The sequence below is a fragment of the Sinocyclocheilus rhinocerous genome, unplaced genomic scaffold (genome assembly GCF_001515625.1).
Source record: "Sinocyclocheilus rhinocerous isolate Xijiao unplaced genomic scaffold, SAMN03320098_v1.1 scaffold478, whole genome shotgun sequence".
In the NCBI taxonomy this organism is placed as follows: Eukaryota; Metazoa; Chordata; class Actinopteri; order Cypriniformes; family Cyprinidae; genus Sinocyclocheilus; species Sinocyclocheilus rhinocerous.
The window spans coordinates 301,623-318,030 of record NW_015651483.1 but is presented as its reverse complement, the minus strand read 5'-3'; the positions used below and the strand labels follow the sequence as shown (position 1 = coordinate 318,030).

At 36.3% G+C, this 16,408-nt stretch overlaps 1 protein-coding gene across 3 annotated transcripts in view; it reads right to left on the bottom strand.

Moving 5' to 3' along the window:
• The window catches only part of LOC107712857 (ras-specific guanine nucleotide-releasing factor RalGPS2-like), a 136,054-nt gene that overhangs the window by 67,090 nt on the left and 52,556 nt on the right, over nt 1-16,408 (bottom strand). For all 3 annotated transcript variants that reach the window (XM_016518222.1, XM_016518224.1, XM_016518223.1), the window contains exon 6: nt 4,401-4,484. In XM_016518222.1, coding sequence (XP_016373708.1) covers nt 4,401-4,484 — 84 coding nt within the window. The remainder of the gene's footprint in view (nt 1-4,400; nt 4,485-16,408) is intronic.

Sequence of the window (16,408 nt, the reverse complement as noted above, 5' to 3'; positions counted from 1 at the left end):
AATGTCATATTTACCTGTGCCCTTCAGCAGAGATATACAGAAATTGAAATTGAAGTTATCAAACACTAAATTCTAAATTAAATATAGATGAATTCTTAAAGCTATAAAAGTTAATGATTTCCTCTTTTTTCGTTTTTTTTTTCCTTTGATTAACAGACATCACAGCAGCTGGCTATTAGGTTGTTTTGGCTGCTATTTCTTTAAGAGCTGCCGCTGCTGAACGTGACGCGGATCTGACAGGCATTGTATTTTTTCTCAACTCTCCTTACCTTTTCTGACCCACTTCGTCTCTACTAATGAGCTGACGAGTTGAATTGGGTGTGTTAGATGAGGGAGACATGCGCTGCGAGCACAGTACCGTTTCTGTGCTCGTTTGACCCACGCCTTGCGCTGAGGTGAAGCTGGAGTACATGTCTGAAACATCTCCCGTTTGATGTGGTCGTAAAGACGTTCTGCAACTGAATAAATGCACTTCTTTTCAAGAGAAAAAGTGACAGAAGCAGCAGTTGCGAGTAGGGTGGCCAATCCTAGCTCCGCCCCTACGTTAATTGCGTTAAATATTTTTAACACGTTAAACTGAAAAAATTAATCGGCTGCATTAACGCACTAATTTTGACAGCACTAATATAAACACATACAGTTCAGTGACATTAGTTTATATAGTTAAGAGTTCAGTATGAATGATGAAACTAAACTAGTGACTTTCTTTAAGTAAGTCATTGAAATAGTCACTCAACCAATTTGGTCAAAAGTGCTGATTCATTCAGGAACAAAACAAGACTTTCCTGTAGGAGTGAGTCTTGAATCATTCAAATAGTTATAGTTCAGTTATAGTTTATATAGTTCAGTGAAACATAATACAGTTCAGTGACATTAGTTTATATAGTTAAGAGTTCAGTATGAATGATGAAACTAAACTAGTGACTTTCTTTAAGTAAGTCATTGAAATAGTCACTCAACCAATTTGGTCAAAAGCGCTGATTCATTCAGGAACAAAACAAGACTTTCCTGTAGGAGTGAGTCTTGAATCATTAAAATAGTTATAGTTCAGTTATAGTTTATATAGTTCAGTGACACATATAGTTCAGTAACCTTAGGACATTACGTTCCAGTCTTTTTGGGACGTTTTGTTCTCACCTTTCCAAGTATCATCTTTAAGAAAGTACATTTGTGTTGGCAGGCGAGTGCGTGTGGGTTCCTGAACAGCCGCTTTAGCCGTTTTCAGGATGTATATTGAAAGAAGTTTCCACAGAACACAAATTCCTCACTGATATTCTCATAACCATATTATCAGGGGAGAACGTCTGTGTCTGTGAGGGTGTGTTTAAGTCTTAAAGTGGAGAGGTGCAAAAACAACTTCTGCATTGCATATAAGCTTAATCAATAATCATTCCCTTCTAGTTACACACTGTCAGCTTCTCCCAATTATGAAGCAACGATTGCACACAGAAACTTGTAGACACTCAGTGGGGGCCACATATTTCTTCAAAGGCCAACTGGATCAAGTCAGTGTTTCCCAGCCCTAGTGGTGTGCATCCAACATCTTCGCACAGGCCTCAGCGCAGTGATAAGCTCACCTGCTCACAGTAGAGCCAAAATGTAAATGCAAGTTTAGTTTCCCACTTGTCTCACTCACCTGGAGTGACTGTGACATACAATCACAACGTGTTGTGTTAGCATACAGTCCAAATTCTGTTAACAAGAACCTTGACGGCGACGTAATTTTCCAACTTAGCCAATCCAAGGCAATAAAGTCAAGAGATTTTGGCCAGAAACATACTCATTCGCAAACATGTTCAGCCAGCGCATTACAAGCATGCCAGCCCTTGGAAGCTGATACTAGAGAGGCCTTCACCCCTCATGACCCGAACATTTACCTGGACCAACACTTTTCTGCACTTTAATGCCCAATCCATAACACAAACCACTTGGAAACCTTATTTTCCGCATTGTAGGATTTGAAGTTTTTATTTAAAACAAACTTACTCTCCAATACATGTGGCCACAGAAACAATAAACATGTTTCCTGTCGTAGTAAACTGGCTGACCACACGCATATTCAAGTATAATTCTGAATGGAAAAGTATATTTTAAAAAAGTAAATTAAAAAGCTACTGATTATGTTTAAAAATGTAATGTGCAAATCGAGTCTCCAGTTTAGATTTTTTTTTATTTTTTATTGAAAAGTATGTTTCAGAAACCACACTTTACTGCTCAAAAATTTTTCTTAAAAAGAAAAGAAATAGATACTTTTATTCAGCAAAGATGCACTAAATTGATCAAAAGTGACTGCAATGTCCTTTACATTGTTACAAAAAACTATATATATATTTTTTAAAAACACCGTTCTTTTGAAGTTTTTATTCATCAAAGAATCCTGGAAAAAAAAATCAGTTTCTGCAAAAATATCAAGCTGCACAGCTGTTTTTTTGACAAGAAGATATGTTTCTTGAGCAGCAAATCAGCATATTAGAACGATTTCTGAAGGATCATGTGACACTGAAGATGAATGACTGCTGAAAATTCAGCTTTGCATCACAGAAATAAATTACATTTTAAAATTTATTCAAGTAGAAAAGTAATTTTGACATTAAATTTCACATTCTCACTATTTTTACTATATATTTTTGATCAAATAAATGCAGCCTTGGTGAACATAAAACACTTAAAAAAAGTTTTGTTTTATTTAGCTTTCTGATGGATTTGAATCGCTCACATAGCACATGCATCATTTGGATTAAAACTAAATCGTAAATATAAAACAAACAAAATTAAAGAAGCATTCACTATAAACAACATTTATTTTAAACGTCAAGCATACACAACTTATTTAAAGTGAAAGTGAAACTAGCAGCCTGTGTGAAATGCGCTAGGCTACACGGTGCGCATCTCTCTCATTCCGCACAAATACAGCTTTAATGTGCTACTAAATTAAAGATGAAGTACCATAGACGAAAGAAATAAACAGCGCAAGTAACAAAAGCTTGTAGAATACATTGATTTTAATGAGCATAATTAAGTGTGAAATTAACTGAAGGAAATATCTATTTGCTAAATGAACTAAGCCAACTAACATTATGCATACTCTTTTGGTTTCTCTACCCAGTACTTTTTGATGGATTGGAATGGTAACAAAACATCTATTTGTGACCCTGGAGCACAAAACCAGTCTTAAGTAGCACGGGTATATTTGTAGCAATAACTAAAAATACATTGTATGGGTCAAAATTATCCATGTTTCTTTTATGACAAAAATCTTTAGGATATTAAGTAAAGATCATGTTCCTTGAAGATATTTTGTAAATTTCCTACCATAAATTTATCAAAACTTAATTTTTGATTAGTAATATGCATTGCTAAGAACTTCATTTGGACAACTTTAAAGGCGATTTTCTCAGTATTTAGATTTTTTTGCACCCTCAGATTCCAGATTTTCAAATAGTTGTACCTCAGCCAAATATTGTCCTATCACAACAAACCATACATCAATGGAAAGCTTATTTTATAGCTTTCAGATGATGTATAAATCTCAATTCCAAAAAATTGACCCTTAAGACTGGTTTTGTGGTCCAGGGTCACATATAGTCTATAAAATTAACCTTTTTTTGACTTATATAAAATCCGTTTTTCCTAATATTTTTAAATCCCTTCATTCTCAAAGAATTACATGTTTCTTTAAATCTTTTTTATTACTATTTGTTCATATTTGTGTTGTTTTATAAGCTGCTGCCATTATAAAAGGTTATTAAACTGTCTTCATGTTTATTTAATTTGCCAACAATATGACCACCATGCCCCCTGCCAGTCCACTGACCCTTGCCAAAGTGCTTTAATCTTTAGTTGATTTTAATTTGTAATAATTCACTTACTCAGACAGACGTTTACAGCAATTGCGAATTCCAATTCTCCAGTTTTGTTTATTTCAACCTCCTCAGCTCCAAGTCTACAGTTAATCACTGTCTATATCCAATTAATGGGGCAACAACAAAAAGTGTCTGTGGTTTACCTGGTTAAAGCGTCTTTCCTAATATTTTTAAATCCCTTCATTCTCAAAGAATTACATGTTTCTTTAAATCTTTTTTATTACTATTTGTTCATATTTGTGTTGTTTTATAAGCTGCTGCCATTATAAAAGGTTATTAAACTGTCTTCATGTTTATTTAATTTGCCAACAATATGACCACCATGCCCCCTGCCAGTCCACTGACCCTTGCCAAAGTGCTTTAATCTTTAGTTGATTTTAATTTGTAATAATTCACTTACTCAGACAGACGTTTACAGCAATTGCGAATTCCAATTCTCCAGTTTTGTTTATTTCAACCTCCTCAGCTCCAAGTCTACAGTTAATCACTGTCTATATCCAATTAATGGGGCAACAACAAAAAGTGTCTGTGGTTTACCTGGTTAAAGCGTCGTGTGAAGGCCACAGCGTTGGGTGCTGAACTGTGTTTCTCCTTCTTGTTCCAGCCACAACTAGAGAGCTCCTGCAAAAATAACAAGAGAACAAAAATAGTCACGTAAAAAAAAAAATCACGTTCCAGTTGGTTTGAGTTTGGAGAAACTGGACGGAAACAATCAAGTCAACCAAGCACAGCAGCAGACGCGAATGGTCGACAATGCCAAAAACAAATCAACTCGGGACACCTGAAATAGGGCAAGCATCACTCATGACCAGTGACCCTAGAAAACATCATTAATGGGGCCTCTGACAACAGAAGTTTGAATCTTTCCCAGTCCGTCACGCTTTGTACACTTAATTTTGCATCCAAACAGAAGTCATCTCAGAATCACATGCCAATCGTCCGAAAATCGTGTTGATCCTCTGTCTCGCTCGTATGGCGTGACTGATTGACTGAACGAGAATGGAAAAGCTTTTAAAATAATATTTAACAATGTGTATTTGACAACAACACCACTGAATAAACATCAATCTGACATGCTAAATCTCCAAAACACGAACATGAAAACTCAACTCCGCCTGTTCTGCCATCTAAGAAACATCTAAGCATCAATACTAAAGCCGTCATGACAGTCTAATATAAGACATATCAGCCACGCTTGGAAATTCACATTTGGAAACTCCAGAACATAATTATGCAACCGTGCGCTGCATAATTACGCCAAGCGCTCAGGCATTTTCCAGTAGAGAATCAGTTTCAAACAAGCTGTTAGCACCATTAAAACACAAAAACAAACTCTGATATGCATTCAACCACACAGAGAGATTTAATTCCCGTCAGCTGTCAGTAACGGGAGAAGAGCTGCCTGATTCCATGATGGGACTTCGAGAACAATGAAATTAACCATCAAACATATTCATCGCGATTGTCCATTGTGAACTTAAACCCAGCAGCAACACAACCGCAATCTCTCATGAGGTCACACTAGCAAACAGTGACTTAATGAGTCAGCAACCTGTGGAGGTAGCAGCTTAGCAACATACACAAACACAGATGTGAGTACATGAGCCAACACACACAGAGCTAAGTAAGTGTGCTTTCTGCATTGTGTCTCCAGCACCAACGACCACCGAGATGTGCCAACGAAATCACTTCTGCTGAATCAATTTCTCCACGTGTAACAAATCTGAGCCCCCAGCATAGAGTTCAGAATCTGTGATGAGGAAAATCACCTACTGAGATATAATGAAACCAATCGCTACCCACTCCGAGAACAAAACACAAGGTTAATGGCAGATTTCCGTTCTTTTTCTGTGATGTAATGCATTTCTGAGACTACGGTAGAAGTGAACTTAACAGTGACTTTATTGAATTTAACTGAATGTAATTGGTCCAGCTGGCCAGTTGTCAAGGTTATCATTGAGTTCTTCAAACAGAGACAGCACTACCACAGGCTAGTAGTAGTGTAGTTGTAGTAGTAGTGCTGGGCGGTATGACCAAAAATTAATATCACGGTATTTTTCAAAAAGTTAGTAAACCTGTTATACTGTATTATGACAGCACTTTTTCAACTTAATTTCAATATTGTGATAATACCGTGTACCGTAATAAAAGCATTAGCAATTAATCGCAACATGAAAATTTGATACCGGCATATCCCTAATCGCAATATGCGATATTATTGCCATCCATCCATCCAAGTTCATTGGTATATTAATATATGTATAATAGTAAGTTCTTTCCAACATTAGCCGGTTTTTGTGATATCTTTTGTGATATCTTATAAATGTCGATAAAAAACTATTGCGAAATGACGGCATTTCCATTAACCAATGTTATGTGACTAAAATGTAATTTTTTCCTTGCGATAAGTCATGGCGACGGATGTTGGTAGGTTTACGTATATTGCAGCCACTGCACTAGCCATTATTTTTGATCAAAGGAGACGTAGGCGTGTATCTTTAGCGAAGCAGCGTGGAGAGCTGCTTCTGGAACGCTTTCGGAAACGTGCCGCAGCGCGGCTGATATAAACACAAGCATTGACTAGAAGTGGCTGCGATCAGCTCCGGTGGCCATGTCGGAGCCGTATTGCACCACAGACGTGTGCAGTGTAAATAAGGGGTTACAAACAAAGAAAACAAGTAGATAGAATAGAAAAAGAATATAGAAAGCTAATGTTAGAGGTTTTTTTTTTTTTAGAAAAACAAGCAGTTATAAAACGAATAGAGAGTGCAAGTGATAGAGGCTCAAGTGTTTTTTTTTTAATAAAAAATGAAAACAAATAGGTAAAATAGAATTACAATAGTGCTAGAGTTGGAGGGTCAAATAAAGATGGAAGATATGTATTTTTAGCCGTTTCTTGAAGATGGCTAAGGACTCAGCTGCTTGGATTGAGTTGGGCAGGTCATTCCACCAGGAGGGAACAGTTAATGAAAAAGTCAGCGAGAGTGATTTTGTGCCTCTTTGGGATGGCACAATAATGCGTCGTTCACTCGTCGCAGAATTTTTCTTATTTTTGCAGATTTTCCTGACCATAAACTAGAAAAAAAAAAAGGGAAAGCCGGCTAAAGCATCAGTATGCTGATGTCAAATACTGCATCTTATTCTGGCAGTGCCAGTGACAGATTGAATAATGCACAAGGCAATGAACCCAGGGAAAGTCATGGAGGACAGCAGAAACAAGGGAAGGAAAAAGACACAGTTTGAGGGAAAAAATGCTCTGTGATTCTCCGTTTCATAGATTTCAAGCCTTCAAACAAAAACAGGAGGAAGTCAGTTCTGTTCACAGGGAGCGTTGCTATCGCACAAAAGTCTTTAAAGCAGTGGGAAGTCAATGGAAAAGGGATCATAGCTGGGTTTTATATTCCCTTTCTTCCACTTTCTTTTATGTCTCCTGAAAAGGCTTGTGCTGTTTCTAAAATGCAACATAATTTTAAGATGTAACAAGCACTGATGTATCTATGTGAGTGCAGATGCACAGACGTCCACTAAAACTACCAGAACAACTCGTCATGTCTTGAAAAGACAAAATCAATTGGCAACTTTATAGCTTATATTCAAACTTTTTTTATTATTTATTTAAACAATAAAACAGGCTGTTCTTATACTATTCCGGGAGGTATTCATGGCAATAGATTAGCCAGCTGGGAATCAGGCATAAGATAATGGGAGATGAGCAGTAATGGAAGAGCACTTGGCAAGGGGTGACAATGGTTTACTGTACGTCAAACTCTGACCTTGTGACGAATTCAGGATATGACACTAATTCACTTTACATTAACTGAACCTTAATATCATCACCTAGTCTGCAAACCTGGAGCTCACGCATCTAACCACAGCTCAAAATCAGACAAACAGGGGAGCTGGAAATCAAAGAAAGAATTACAGTCGGCATGGAAATAGACATCTCTAGCCAGTACTATATGGACTATAAAAATATAAGTAGATTTAATACTAATGCTCACGGAATAAGTGGGCAATAACAGAGATTTTCCATCATGGCATTTAATGTCATCATTGTGGCAAAATCTAACAATCATCGAACATTTGGTGGGTTTTCACGCTTTTTCAGGGGTCTAGGAATGGTTTACTAGAATTTGGGAGTGCTCCAAACAAACCCAAACTAATCTAAAGCAAAGTGAACTCAAAATAGACCATCTTGATTGTCCTGAGAGGTTCTCAGGTGATAATATGCAATAAAGTCCATTCGTGTTCACCAGAAAGAAAACTAACAGCATGCAGGTTTGGGAAGACATAAAAACAAATAAATAATGACAGAATTGACTGTGGAGTGGACAACTTCTTTCAATTAGTTATCTGGCTTGAGCTTGTAGGATTTGTGATGTCAGTTAACTAAGAACATACTTTTGCACATCTAGAAAAACAAGCAATTTCTGCATGTGTGTTTGAAACAGATCCTCACCTGAAGATTATAAATCTAAAATAGAACACTTTTTCTAGAAACTGTGTCCCAGTGATTCTCTCTCTCTGCTCCGAGAGGTTTTCCCTTGTAAAAACAGCACAAGAGGGAAAGTGAACATGCCATATGTACCGTCCATTAATCTGAACAGCTCTATAGAGCCTGGATCACACGGCATCCCGCCAAGCAAATGCTACTATACAAATGGCACAAATGTGTTCAGAATGAGGGAAGATGGGGGACTTGACTGGGGAAAAGATCTTGGGTCCCAACTCTCTGTTGCGAAATAGAGACGCACAGTAGAGGGGAATTAACTGAATGGGTGCACCACTTTTGCACGCTAGATTTTTGTGCAAATACGCTGTGTCCTACTCACTAACCACCCGCAACAGTGTTTAACCAGGAGTAGGGTTGGGAATCGAAAATCGATTCCCATTCCAGAATCGGATACTTAAGGTCAGGAATCGGATACTTGTTGTCAAAATAAAATTTCGATTCCGCCTATCGATTCCTATGCGCTTTTTTCTTCTTCTTCATCTGTGAGGACCAGACCTAGCGATCTGCCAGGGCCTTGCTCGCTAATCTAAGCGCTCCAATGTCACCACCAACATGACAAAGCACTTTAATTTAATAGATTGTTAAAGATCGCGAACACGATTCAAACACCTACGTGATTCTATTTCTAAATTACAATGATTCGTCTGTTTCGTTCCTCAAGAAAAGAGACACAGGATAAATGTTTGATATCATTATTTAATCACATTGGAATCGAACCTGGGAATCGAAAAGAATCGGAATCGATAAGCAGAATCAGAATCGGAATCGATAAAATTCAAACGATACCCAACCCTGGTCTAAACGTTCTGATATACCACTGAGTACTTAAATTAAAGAAATAGTTCACCTCTCAGGCCATCCAAGATGCAGTTTAGTTTCTTCATCGGAACAGGTTTGGAGAAATGTGGCATTACATCTCTTGCTCACCAATGGATACTCTGAATGGGTGCCGTCAGAATGAGAGTCCAAACAGCTGATAAAAACATCACAATAATCCACAAGTAATCCACACCACTCCAGTCTATCAGTTGTGAACATCTTGTGAAGTGAAAATCTATATGTTTGTAAGAAACTTATTTGTAATTAAGATGTTTCTAACTTCAAACGGTCTCTTATGGCCAAAATAGCAGTCCATAATCTATAATAATGCTTCTTCCAGTGAAAAAGTCCATCCCTTTTGTCCTCTCACATCAAAATCCACCAACATATATATATATATTTTTTTTTTGGACTGTTTTTGCTTGTAAACGGTGCTTGATCTGTGCATATTTCTCTCCTGATTCAGATGAGACACTGGAGAAAGCAATATTATGGATAGAGGACTCATATTTTAGCCAGAATCAACAGTTCTAAGTAAAAAAATTAAAAAAATTAAAAAAACAACAACTCTTGATTGATTTGTTTCTCACAAACACGCAGATTTTCACTTCACAAGATATTAATTGCTGGACTGGAGTGGTGTGGATTACTTGTGGATTATTGTGATGTTTCTATCAGCTGTTTGGACTCTCATTCTGACGGCACCCATTCACTGCAGAGGATCCATTGGTAAGCAAGTGATGGAATGCTGAATTTCTCCAGATCTGTTACGATGAAGAAACAAGCTCATCTACATCTCGGATGTACATTTTCAGTTAATTTTCCAAGCAAATTAAGCTTATTATAAAAATAATAATAATCTAAAGTACTGAATATAAACTGGTAATTCATTTCTAAAAAATAAGCAGAAAGGGAAAAAAATGTCTTAGCAGAAATGTATATGAAAACGTGTATTATATAACAGACAAGGATCCATTTCTTGTAATGTGAAAACCTTATGGTTTTCAGGATTGCTGGGCCCTTGACCACGTTTTTTGCATTTCCTGTATAGCAGAACATGAAGACAGAGTGCAGGTTTTAAGATAATCTCTCATGTTATGCATCACATCCATGTGTCGGGCAGACTGCCATGTGATCTGTGCAGCTAGTTTGTAACTGGCTCACGTATATCTGCAGTGGTCTTTTCCGAGACCCTACTAGCATTCTTCACGATAGTACGTATGCAACATGTTGCTCCGTCCCAGCCAAAACCGGCCAGACTGAACGATAATGTGCGTCATAGTCATGAAGGCCAGAGAAACCCACTGGTTCCTCTGCTAATGCTTACAGATGCATGTATACAGTGCAACTAACAGGGACAGTTTTACAATTGAACATACATGTGCACCATTCATGTGGCTCTGTGCAACCAAATTGATTAAAGATGCTGATCTATTATCCTTCAAAGCCAATGAAAGCGTCTCCTGAGGCAATACTGCAAAAGGAAACCACAGGTTATCAAAGACTAAACTAAAATCAGCATCTCTACCACATGAAAGTTAAAGGGATAGATCATTCAAAAACAAAAGTTCTGTCATCAGTTCCTCACCCTCATGTCGTTCAAAACCCATATGACTTTATTTCAGTGGAACACAAAAACGGCAAGTTGTCAAAGCTGCTCTTTTTCATAGAATAAAGGTGATATAAAAATGACAAAAACCTCCATAAAAGCATATACTGCAGCATTATCAATATCAAAACCAGGCTCTACGTGCCTTCATTCAGCAAGTTTTAATTAGGAATTCTGATAAACATTTTTGTGCTATGGCTGATAACCAGATAATATTAGAAAGTCGAAGGATTTTATTATTATTTTTTTAAATATAGATTTTATATACATTTTCCACTCTTTTAGTCAATTCCAGCCTGTTCCTCAGCAGTGTTGTTATTATTAACTAAACTAAAATTAAAACTTGTTTTCAGTAACTTAAATAAATCTAAAATTAAACATAAATATTAAATGAAAAACAAAATCTAATTAGAAATATTGGCTTAACTACTAAAGACTACAAAATATTGGCAAGTACTAACAAATAAAAATAACTAATGCACACAACAAAATTTCTTAACTTAAAATGAAATTAAAAAAATATATATATATAATACATTAATAATTAATAAATGTTAGAAAAGTATTGGCTTAACTACTAAAGACTACAAAATATTGGCAAGTACTAACAAATAAAAATAACTAATGCACACAACAAAATTTCTTAACTTAAACTGAAATTTAAAAAAATATATATATATAATACATTAATAATTAATAAATGTTAGAAAATGTATATAAAATATAAAAATCAGAGTATGCATACATAATAAAAAAATAACACAGTTACTCACAAAGCTAAAGCAAGCATGGCTTCAGAATATGTGCAATATAGCACATTAGTCATGTACCACTTAATAATATTTTTGTTGTGCCTATTTAGGTCACTATGCTTTTATTCTATGGAAAAGAGCAGCCTGTGCATTCTGCAAAATACCGACTTTTCTGTTTCACAGAAGAAAAACAAACTGGTTTCGAACAACAAAAGTTTGGGTAAACTATTTAAAAAATCTCATTATTTTTCTTCTTTTTTTGTACTTCTCATTTTTGCACACAGACGGCGAGGTGGCCAAGTGACCTTCAGATCGAAGATGTCACTGAATAACAAAGAACCACTTCTGCTTCTTTATCGCTCGCTCTCTCACACACATTTCACTTTAGTTCAGCAGAGCACAAATCATCGAAATCTCTCCTGCTTCCAGAGCCTCAAAAACAATTAACCTCCCCTGCAAAGAAACACACACACACACTCAGAGTCACAAAAACACACACAGACAATAGAAAACTCAATGAACTGCAGTCGACCCAGGCACAAAAAACCCCCAAAACATCAGGCTTCTGTTACGATGTGTTCAACAACCTCTACTGAAACACGAGCTGCTTTAATAGAGCTACTTCATCAAAAAATCTTTAGCAACATCTGCAGAGTTGATAAAAACCGCCATTAATTAAAGCAAACCAATAATAACAGGCAGGACTGCCAGTTCACTGATATCACTGCATTATTCCACTCAAATCAAACAAACCTCTCCATTCCACCCAGGGCATTGTGGGTCAGAGCGTCCTTATAAGCGCCTGTAAAAAAGGCTAATGGGATGGTACAGAGAACAGACCGGCGATGTTTGCATGCATGTAGGTTGGAAAAAGTTACGTAATTTTACACATCACTCTAAAAGATATTCCATGAAGTTTTAGTGTTTTAATGCATGTACAAAAGCCTCTGGTCTGCATTACAGCCGTGAGCTCATATTGCTGCCATACAGGATCACACTGCATATGGATGGGTCTGCTGCACACTTAATCTGAACCTTATTAGTGTGAACAATTTTGCAGAAACACACTTTTGACTACAGGCATAAAGTCTGGTCAACCTTGCAGCATTTCTCAAAAAGAACTTAGGAAAGGACTGTCTAACAGAAAAATAAAGTTACCAATTAAAGCTCACTTTTTCTGTGATTTTTTTAGAGGGAAGGAAAAGTGTGATTTAGATATAACAATGAAAGCAAAATAAACATATAAATAAATGAATAAATCAGTAAATGAATGAATGAATAGGGTTGGGTATCGATTGGGTTTTTTACGATACCGGTGTCAAATCAATACTTTTAAAACAGTACCGGTGCCTAAACCGATACTTTAACATTAAAACGATCAAAATGGAATATTATTTAACATTACTGCTAGTTAGCAAACGTTACTAAATTTAAATAATTGCATAGTTAATGCAAGCCAATTTCATGTCATTTTAAACACTCACTGACCTAATATAGTGAGTTTGGAGCAATAGCATGGTATTAATCTTATGAATTTTCACATTTTGATGCTATGCTAGGCTTAAGGCTCGTTCACACCAAGCACGATAACTATAAAGATAACGATAAAGATATAGTTCTAAAAATCGTTCTCAATATTAAAGAATAGCATAGTTCACACCACAACTATAACGATAACGATACAGAGGAACGATATCGTTGTGATCACTTTCAAAATGATTTTTTTCCAGCTGATGAAAAATAAAACACTGACAGCCAATCAGAATCCATCCTGCTGTAACAAGCTCAAGAATTTAAAGCGGCAGACGCGCGTGCGCTTAGAATAAACAGACGATATCGTTTGCTGGTGTGGACGCTAATATCGTTATCTTTATAGTTATCATTCTTGGTGTGAACGGGGCTTTAGGCTATATAAATAACGATATATCAGTAATGAGAGGACTTTATATATATATATATATATATATATAGTTACCCTTTTTTGGTCATACCACAAAACACACAAAGCCTCAATATAAAAGAATTACTATAAAACGGAGTATAATTTTCTTGCTATTTGGTGCCTCAAATAAAACTTTTGAATATCTTTTAATTAAATCTAACAATCACCAGAACAACAACATATTTTTTTGTCAAAATAAGAATACATCTACACTCTCTTTTGTCCTAGCACTAACACACAAACGTTACAATGTGTAATATCAGAAACAACATTCACATTCACATTACGTCACCCTCTGCCTTCTACTCTCATGTTACACAACGACGCAAATGGATGTGCTGCCAGATTCAGAGAAAGCGCAAATAATCCTTCAACAAATCACTTCCACAGAATACTAAAACGGCCAGATACACACAAAACGAGACAGAAAGCCAGATCAGATCCAAAAAATCTAGAAAGAACCATCATCTATACACATTATTTGTCGACTGATATGCATGTTGGCTAAACCGCCTCGCTAAATCAATCCCAGACATTTAAAAAATCAGAGGTTAGCTCAGTATCGTCTTCCAGAGAACCAGACCTCGTCTTTCCAAAGAGTCGACCTGCAATTTCACCCTCTCCTCTCCAAGCAAGCATCCAAAAAACTGCTGCCAAGACGATCAAAGCCAAACAATGCCGCTGCATAATCAATCAAACCGCTCAACGACAGAAAACAGTAGGCCTAATTACACAAATTACTGTAATTACCATAAATAATGACAAAAAAAAAAAATGCACGCCAGCCACAGTAATTTCCCACAAACGCATTAAACAAATCATATAACATTTAGTTCCCCTCAGTCGTCATGATTTTGTCTCTTACAGTCAGAAAAAAAGCCCCAAACGCTACATTAGTATTCAATGTGTGGTAGCCTCATCAAATGCTTTATAAATCACAGTCTGTGTGGCTGAAAGCCCAACCTTACAGACGGTGGATAAAACATGCCTGCGCTAATAAATCGTTCAAAGAGCAGAGAGAGAGGGAGGACGACATGGAGGGCAGTGAATGGAGACCAAGGCTTAGATGTCAATAAGGAAAATAACCACAGATATTTATTTGGTACTTCATATAGCTGTGGGTTTCTTCTACAGACGTACAGGCGGTACGCTAACGTTCGGTCGCCAAGTCTTTTGTAGATATTTATCACAGTTTTTTCCCCATCCATGTGCCATCACGTGTAATATTCTTCACATTTAAAGGGACAGTTCACCCAAAAAAATCTGTCATTATTTACTCACCCTCATATTGTTCCAAACCTGTATGAATTGCTTTCTTTAGCAGAACACCAAGGAAGATATTTTGTCGAATGTTGAGAATCAAAACATGTTGGTCCCCTTTATTTTAAATTGTGGACAAAACTAAATAAAATAAAATGAAAAACACGTAACAAAACGAATAGTAAAACAAAAGCACAGCAAAGCAAAACACAAAAAAACAACAACACAAAAACAAAAACAAACAGAAAAAAACAAAAAACACTGAGACATTTTTTCAGAGTATCTTCTTTTTTGTTCCACAAAAGAAAAAATCCTACAGGTTTGAGAAATTATGACCATTTTAATTTTGGGGTGAATTATTCATTTATCGACTAAGGCAAACATTTGAAACAAAATTATTATGAATTTTTATGTTTTTGTGGCAGATGCCATTTTATTGAGTTGAAGGAGGCTGACTCATCTTGAGTATAATGCTACTAGCGCAATAATGCTTCTGCCGTAATGAAATGTGCTGTTTGTCACAAATATTTAAATAATAAAAAAAACAGCTAAATAATCCCTCTGTCAAGAAAAAATATATATTCCAGTGTAATATTTTATCTGGTGTGGGTGTTTTAAAGTCTACACTCAGTCCAATGGAAGCAGTGGATGAAGAGCCTAAAGAACAGACACATTTCACTGTGCTTTTACTGCCCTCTGCTGTGAAACTCTGGAACTGTTACAGCGGTGGCCACACATAAACCAGGTCCAAAAATCACCAGCTATTTTATTGTTAGTGGCTGGTTTTATTGAACTTGTCCAAATTTAACACACTGTGTATGGCTGACAGTGAGAGTATGACACTTCAGTCAGCGACAGCCCTGTGAGTAAGTTACACATTAATCTCACAAAACAATGGCTTTCAGCCATCTCAGCTAGTTTAACCAAGGAAATATTTGCACACGCAAACAAATTTGGTATGAGACCCTTACTTCAGAAAACCCCGACCAAAACAAACATTCTGAAAGCACTAAATGAGAGAAAAAAAATGCCTCTGGCATGTAAATAAAAAGTTACTCACCAGTTGGCTGCTAACTGTATTAGTAACTGCAAAATTATGTTTTAAGCAGTCTGACCTCACCTGAAGTGAAGTGAGTGATTCAAATCATGAACATAAACAGCAACAAAAAAAAAAATTCGCAACTTGCACATCTTCTACCTTCCAACAACTTTCCCTAAGTGGACAACTTTACCATCAGAGGTGTATTTATTTTCTTTTTTCCTGATGTTTGAAATGAGAGAAATATGTGACCCTGGACCACAAAACCATAAGGATAAGGATAGGACAATATTTGGCTGAGATACAACTATTTGAAAATCTGGAATCTGAGGGTGCAAAAAAAATCTAAATATTGAGAAAATCGCCTTTAAAGTTGTCCAAATGAAGTTCTTAGCTATGCATATTACTAATCAAAAACTAAGTTTTAATATATTTACAGTAGGAAATTTACAAAATATCTTCATGGTATATGATCTTTACTTAATATACTAATGATTTTTGGTATCAATAATTACCAAATAATAATTTTGACCCATACAATGTACGTTTGGCTATTGCTACAAATATATCCCAGTGACTTAAGACTGGTTTTGTGGTCCAGGGTCACAAAT